The sequence below is a fragment of the Triticum urartu genome, chromosome 6A (assembly GCF_056163025.1).
Source record: "Triticum urartu cultivar PI428250 chromosome 6A, HENAU_Tu73, whole genome shotgun sequence".
NCBI classification, from domain to species: Eukaryota; Viridiplantae; Streptophyta; class Magnoliopsida; order Poales; family Poaceae; genus Triticum; species Triticum urartu.
This window is the reverse complement of record NC_141878.1, coordinates 296,397,173-296,405,598: the sequence shown is the minus strand read 5'-3', so window position 1 is coordinate 296,405,598 and position 8,426 is coordinate 296,397,173. Positions and strand designations below refer to the sequence as shown.

General features: G+C 43.1%; 1 protein-coding gene across 1 annotated transcript; it reads right to left on the bottom strand.

Moving 5' to 3' along the window:
- Positions 1-6,212: 6,212 nt before the first annotated feature.
- On the bottom strand, positions 6,213-7,235 carry LOC147965057 (uncharacterized). The gene has a single exon (XM_087526652.1). The coding sequence runs from the start codon at positions 7,233-7,235 to the stop codon at positions 6,213-6,215; it is 1,023 nt and encodes a 340-aa protein (XP_087382778.1).
- Positions 7,236-8,426: the final 1,191 nt, after the last annotated feature.

The window sequence follows — 8,426 nt, the reverse complement described above, 5'->3', positions numbered from 1 at the left end:
AGTTGCTAGAACTTGTCAAGTCTGAACATTACATAACCCTGAACATTACACTTCTAAAGTTTACAGCAGTTTGAGATAAGAGGGAGAGAGAGCTTCAGGTTCAGAAGAGAAGCAAGAACCAGTAGCAGAGGTGTAGGGAACATGAGCAGCTGGCGCAAGTGAGTAGCAGCAATGGAGCTTGGAGAAGCAGCAAGTTGAGGCACTATGAGAGGATTAGGAGGAGGAGCATTAGGAACTGAGACGTAGGGTAGGAAGAGAAACAGTAGCATGCGCTAGGAGCGGGAGAGAGATTCAGCAGCGGGTGGTTAGAGAAAGAAGAAACATCAGTGGGCGCATGGAGAAGAGAGAAGCAGCAGGGGGGTTCAGAGAAAGCTTCAGCAGAGGCGCAGCATGCAGTTTGGAGATGGAGAAGGAGTTTGGGTTCAGGGGAGAAACAACCGAGGTGAGGAAGAAGAGGGTAGCAGTAGGAGGAGTGGAGGATGGTGTGGTGGCACTCGATATGGTGATGGATGGTGTGCGACGGCGGTGCTGGAGATGGTGATGGATGGCATGATGATTCGAGGTGGTGATGCGGCGCTGGCAGCGGCCGGTGGTGGAGATGGAGTGGATGATGGAGTGGTGGCTGGATGGATGGCGCGGTGGAGCGGTGGCGCGCCCCATGCCGGCCTGGCTGTGGCGGCGGCCGAAGGTGGAGAAGGAGACGAGAGAGGGGATGTGGCCAGGCCCGAAGGGGAATGGAAGCGATCTAGGGATTTTGATCCCCTCCCTGATCTGCAAACTTGACACATTATCCCTCCTCCTTCTCTTCTTTCTTCACAAGAAGGTCCTCCCACTTCTTTAGCTAGCCCCTTGGTTACTTCTTTTCATCTCACACAAGTCTCTTCTTCCTTCTCTTCTTTTCTTCACTTTTCTCGATAGCCACATAGTAGAAATCTTGATGACTATAGAGCCTTTGCGCACTTTTCTGCAAAGAAACAAGTCACAAGTAAATGATCCCTTTATATGATTTCCGTTCAAATATGCAATAGTTCATAACCATAATTGATGGTCAGATCACAATATGTGGTATATTTGCGTGCCAAATTATGAATAGGAAATGTGCTTATCAAGTTCCCCCACACTTAAATCTTTACTTGTCCTCAAGTAAAGGCAAATGACAAGAGCTAGATGGTGAACATTGAGATGACTACAGAATGTCCCAGTAAAGTAGATCTCCAAACATCGCATGCTTTGGACTTAGCTAGTACACACTGACAGTACATGTGTTTGACTAGAGAAGCAAAGGGAGATTCAGATTATACTCTTAGTGTTTTTGGTATTATCGTTTTACTTGAGAAAGTACACACTGACACAAGCGTACAAATATGACCAAATGGGAAACAACAATACTAGAACACAAGTTTATCTAACATGTATCAGAGAAAAGAGACATGAATATAGGACAGAAGATAGATTTTTCATCACAAACACACACATGTTTATATAGCACATGCACTGGAGCTAATACATGGTTGACTGAATACATTTCTGCAATAAGGAACAAATATACAGGGATGAACACATTCATATGCTAGCAAAATAGTAATACATAGAAGCACATTCTAATAGATCAATTATATCCCAAACTAACAAGGCCTCAACTAGTCAGATCCAACATAACAAGTACTTTATTATACAGGTACTAAACTGAACAAATAACAAGTTGCTAGAACTTGTCAAGTCTGAACATTACATAACACTGAACATTACAAAATTCTAAACATTACAGTTCTAAAGTTTACAGCAGTTTGAGATAAGAGGGAGAGAGAGCTTCAGGTTCAGAAGAGAAGCAAGAACCAGTAGCAGAGGCGTAGGGAACATGAGCAGCTGGCGCAAGTGAGGAGCAGCAATGGAGCTTGGAGAAGCAACACGTTGAGGCACTATGAGAGGATTAGGAGGAGCATTAGGAACTGAGACGTAGGATAGGAAGAGAAACAGCAGCATGCGCTAGGAGCGGGAGAGAGATTCAGCAGCGGGTGGTTAGAGAAAGAAGAAACATCAGCGGGGGCATGGAGAAGAGAGAAGCAGCAGGGGGGTTCAGAGAAAGCTTCAGCAGAGGCGCAGCATGCAGTTTGGAGATGGAGAAGGAGTTCGGGTTCATGGGAGAAACAACCGAGGTGAGGAAGAAGAGGGTAGCAGTAGGAGGAGTGGAGGATGGTCTGGTGGCACTGGATATGGTGATGGATGGTGTGCAACGGTGGTGCTAGAGATGGTGATGGATGGCGCGATGATTCGAGGTGGTGATGTAGCGCTGGCAGCGGCGGGTGGTGGAGATTGAGTGGATGATGGAATGGTGGCTGGATGGATGGCACGGTGGAGGGGTGGCGCGCCCCACGCCAGCCTGGCTGTGGCGGCGGCCGAAGGAGGAGAAGGAGACGAGAGAGGAGATGTGGCCAGGACCGAAGGGGAATGGAAGCGATCTAGGGATTTTGATCCCCTCCCTGATCTGCAAACTTTACACATTAGCCCTCCTCCTTCTCTTCTTTCTTCACAAGATGGTCCTCCCACTTCTTTAGCTAGCCCCCTGGTTACTTCTTTTCATCTCACACAAGTCTCTTCTTCCTTCTCTTCTTTTCTTCACTTTTCTCTCTAGCCACATAGTAGAAATCTTGATGACTATAGTGCCTTTGCGCACTTTTCTGCAAAAGAAACAAGTCACAAGTAAATGATCCCTTTATATGATTTCCGTTCAAATATGCAATAGTTCATAACAATAATTGTTGGTCGGATCACAATATGTGGTATATTCGTGTGGCAAATTATGAATAGGAAATGTGCTTATCAAGTTCCCCCACACTTAAATCTTTACTTGTCCTCAAGTAAAGGCAAATGACAAGAGCTAGATGGTGAACAGTGAGCTGACTAGAGAATGTCCTAGTAAAGTAGATCTCCAAACATCGCATGCTTTGGACTTAGCTAGTACACACTGACAGTACAAGTTTTTGACTAGAGAAGCAAAGGGAGATTCAGATTATAATCTCAGTGTTTGTGGTATTATCGTTTTACTTGAGAAAGTACACACTGACACAAGCGTACAAATATGACCAAATGGGAAACAACAATACTAGAACTCAAGTTTATCTAACATGTATCGGAGAAAAGAGACATGAATATAGGACAGACGATAGATTTTTCATCACAAACACACACATGTTTATATAGCACATGTAGTGGAGCTAATACATGGATGACTGAATACATTTCTGCAATAAGGAACAAATATACAGGGATGAACACATTCATATGCTAGCAGAGTAGTAATACATAGAAGCACATTCTAATAGATCAATTATATCCCAAATTAACAAGGCCTCAACTAGTCAGATCCAACATAACAAGTACTTTATTATACAGGTACTAAACTGAACAAATAACAAGTTGCTAGAACTTGTCAAGTCTGAACATTACATAACCCTGAACATTAAAAAATTCTGAACATTACACTTCTAAAGTTTACAGCAGTTTGAGATAAGAGGGAGAGAGAGCTTCAGGTTCAGAAGAGAAGCAAGAACCATTAGCAGAGGCGTAGGGAACATGAGCAGCTGGCGCAAGTGAGGAGCAGCAATGGAGCTTGGAGAAGCAGCAGGTTGAGGCACTATGAGAGGATTAGGAGGAGGAGCATTAGGAATTGAGACGTAGGGTAGGAAGAGAAACAGTAGCAGGCGCTAGGAGCGGGAGAGAGATTCAACAACGGGTGGTTAGAGAAAGAAGAAACATCAGAACATCAGCGGGGGCATGGAGAAGAGACAAGTAGCAAGGGGGGTCAGAGAAAGCTTCAGCAGAGGCGCACCATGCAGTTTGGAGATGGAGAAGGAGTTCGGGTTCAGGGGAGAAACAACCGAGGTGAGGAAGAAGAGGGTAGCAGTAGGAGGAGTGGAGGATGGTGTGGTGGCCCTGGATATGGTGATGGATGGTGTGCGACGGCGGTGCTGGAGATGGTGATGGATGGCGCGATGATTCGAGGTGGTGATGCGGCGCTGGCAGCGGCGGGTGGTGGAGATGGAGTGGATGATGGAGTGGTGGCTGGATAGATGGTGCGGTGGAGTGGTGGCGCGCCCCACGCCGGCCTGGCTGTGGCGGCGGCCGAAGGTGGAGAAGGAGACGAGAGAGGAGATGTGGCCAGGCCCGAAGGGGAATGGAAGCGATCTAGGGATTTTGATCCCCTCCGTGATCTACAAACTTTACACATTAGCCCTCCTCCTTCTCTTCTTTCTTCACAAGAAGGTCCTCCCACTTCTTTAGCTAACCCTTGGTTACTTCTTTTCATCTCACACAAGTCTCTTCTTCCTTCTCTTCTTTTGTTCACTTTTCTCGATAGCCACATAGTAGAAATCTTGATGACTATAGTGCCTTTGCGCACTTTTCTGCAAAAGAAACAAGTCACAAGTAAATGATCCCTTTATATGATTTCCGTTCAAATATGCAATAGTTCATAACAATAATTGATGGTCAGATCACAATATGTGGTATATTTGTGTGCCAAATTATGAATAGGAAATGTGCTTATCAAGTTCCCCCACACTTAAATCTTTACTTGTCCTCAAGTAAAGGAAAATGACAAGAGCTAGATGGAGAACAGTGAGCTGACTAGAGAATGTCCCGGTAAAGTAGATCTCCAAACATCGCATGCTTTGGACTTAGCTAGTGAAAATCAATGGTTAAGAGTGCTACAAAGCAATAGGATACTAGTAGACTCGATCTTTTTCAACTTCTACAATGATGCAAGAAGATTAGCAAGTTCAAATGCTGATTATGCCAAAGGTTCCTAAAGAGAGCATGACCTTGAGAACAAAAGGAACTAGAATTAAATCTTGTGATCAAATCACTTATTTACTGAAATAAAGCAATTATTATTATCATTAGTCTCACCATAGGAACATACGGCCGATCCCGAGAACATGGTATACACCTGGCTCGACCAATTATTGGTATTTTTTTAGTTTGTCTCCCCAAAGGAACATACCACCGATCCCGAGAACATGGTATACACCTGGTTCGACAATTACATTTTTTTAATATAACTAACTCCTATCCGATCCAACCAGATTTCACAAGCCACCGATGCAGGGAACATGACATGCTACTATTAGGTAGATCAGATAATTATTCACTATAATATATGCCTATTTTAATGAACAAACACAAGAATCATCACTCAACCAGGTCTGGTTCACATGCTACCGATCCAGAGAACATAGCATGCTAATCCATAGTGGTAAGTGATTGCTCTGAATGGGAACACATTAGGCACAAACTCAGCATCTGACACTTAATGATCTAGGTGTATCAAGGTAAAAGCAGAAAATGATTAAGTTTTCTAGTGTACTAGGGATTTGAGCACTCAAAACTAATAGTTCTCACTAATTTCAGCAAAGCACGCAATATGTAGATCACTAGTTTACATGGCATTCAACAATCGGTTCGCATATTCTCATCAAGCACCATATGTCAAATAAAATTCAGTGGGGCAACATTTAAGAAATGGCTTAATAAGCAACCCAAATAACATTTGATTTCAGCATGTATCAATGGATGATATACTCGGAATGGGTCATGAAACAGCTCACCGGGCTTTGATGATGTAGCACTCGCTTGATCACTCTCTAAGCTGCAGCTCTTCTCCTTTTGCTTCCTCATGGATGCTCCAGCTTCACTCTTCTTCGTGTGTGCCCCCTTGCTTCTCCTCATCCCCATGCTCTGAGTCCACCAGGGTCCCAAGGAATGTCACTTCGAACCTGGTCAACATGTATTGATTCGTGCACAAGAAAAAACCTGAAAAGGCACTCAACCAAAGAGACAATGCAAGTGGTAGGGATAATACCCTCCAAGTCATCAATCGAATATCCAATTACATAAGCATAGCTATAAAGCACATGTTTAGGATGGTAGAAATCAGCAAGGTCGACACTAACATGAGGATGAAGTTTATCATTAAGCTCAAGACTAGTATGGGAATAATATGTTTCATTAAGCATAGGACTAGCATAAGGAAAATAAGTGTCATCATCGGGAATGAGAGAAATGCCACCAAAAGTGTATGTATGATCATGTCCAAGCAAATAATTTTTCAAATCTAGCTTAATTGATGGTATAACGCAATGCAAAGTAACAACAAAGATCTCATAAGGAAGCATGTCATCAAGAGGATTGGATAAACCTGCTAAATCACGCTCCTATATGACGATGGGCAAATGCATTTCTGGTTCTTCATCTTCAATCACATCAACTTCTTTTGCTTCTTCAAGAATAAGAGATGATGAGTCTTCAACTTGATCACTTTGTTGTTCGAGCTCTGGATCATCTTGTTCCTTGTCTTCAAGTATGTCTTCTTCAATCTGAGGTCTTTCTTCCTCTGGAATCTTACTATCTTGCTCAGCTGGATGTGACGGTATTGGAACGTCACATGTATCAAGGGGAATCTCGGCAACACTCAGCTCAAGGAGGGATGAGATAGTGCACCCAGCATTGATATTCTTCTCAATTTTCCTTACTTCTTCCACTAGCTCTTTTCCATTCTTGATCTTCTTCATTTCCTCTAGTATCACCGGCCTAATTGAATCATCTTCACCACTCCAAGTGAACTCGAGACTAAGCAATGTGAGCTTGTCTATATCATCAAAGTCATCTTGTGTGGGCACTTGTGCATGAAATTGCTCAACAGGTGCTGGAGTTGTTGGTTGACAAGGTAGAGGACCATTTAACTCCATTAGACACGTCTCCTGGTGTTGAGGTATATGAGTAGGAGCTGAATGAAACTGTTGTGGTGCATAGTTGTGGCTCTCCTCATTGTACCTAAATCCCTGCATTGGATAACTAGAGGCAACCGATGAGATCTCAGGGTTGTTGTTCCTATATGACATATTCTGGTTTTCAGGCCACCCATGTGAGTAATTGCTTTGGTATGAGCTATGCTCTTGAGCGAAGCTCATGCCAAAACAATCTGGAGGGTGAGAGTAACCATGCTGACATTCAGCGGGCGAATGGCCCTGAAATCCACAAATATGGCAGGTAGGAGCAACATAAGGATAGCCTCTAGAATAAGGATCATAAGAGCTAGGCCTATCCTCAAAAACTATTTCTCGCTGCTGAGCTAAATCATCTAATCGATGGGAAATCTTACTTATCAGTTCTTGAATACTTTCCGTGCTGCTTGTACTGTTGCTCGTATAAGCATGATGACCTGAGTTGAATGACATTTCCAAGAAGAAAATCCAACCTACAAAACAAACAAGAAAAGGAAGAGAAAATAACTAGAATAGTGGTTAGGGGTTAGTTATATATCACATATAAATGTCGCAAAAAGAAAACAAGAAAAACCTAGTCTATAGCCTAACAAAATCGCTCGACGCTAGTCCCCGGCAACGGCGCCAAAATGATCTATTGTACGTACAGCGGGATATTTCGCCCGAACTGTGAGTGTCGTGTTCTCCATAGGGACTAGACCATCAGCGATGATGCTCGGCTAAAGCTAGCCTAGACAATTTAAGTGACAATTACAGGGAAAATAAACCTAATGTATCTAAGATCGTTTTGGAAAATCGGTGACAAAGTAAACAAAAAGAAGCAAAGGGAAATTCAGATTATACTCTCAGTGTTTTTGGTATTATCGTTTTACTTGAGAAAGTACACACTGACACAAGTGTACAAATATGACCAAATGGGCAACAACAATACTAAAACACAAGTTTATCTAACATGTATCAGAGAAAAGAGACATGAATATAGGACAAAAGATAGATTTTTCATCACAAACACACACATGTTTATATAGCACATGTACTGGAGCTAATACATGGATGACTGAATACATTTCTGCAATAAGGAACAAATATACAGGGATGAACACATTCATATGCTAGCAGAATAGTAATACATAGAGGCACATTCTAATAGATCAATTATATCCCAAATTAACAAGGCCTCAACTAGTCAGATCCAACATAACAAGTACTTTATTATAAAGGTACTATACTGAACAAATAACAAGTTGCTAGAACTTGTCAAGTCTGAACATTACATAACCCTGAACATTACAAAATTCTGAACATTACACTTCTAAAGTTTACAGCAGTTTGAGATAAGAGGGAGAGAGAGCTTCAGGTTCAGAAGAGAAGCAAGAACCAGTAGCAGAGGCGTAGGGAACATGAGCAGCTGGCGCAACTGAGGAGCAGCAATGGAGCTTGGAGAAGCAGCAGGTTGAGGCACTATGAGAGGATTAGGAGGAGGAGCATTAGGAACTAAGACGTAGGGTAGGAAGAGAAACAGCAGCAGGCACTAGGAGCGGGAGAGAGATTCAGCAGCGGGTGGTTAGAGAAAGAAGAAACATCAGCGGGGGCATGGAGAAGAGAGAAGCAGCGGGGGGGTCAGAGAAAGCTTCAGCAGAGGCG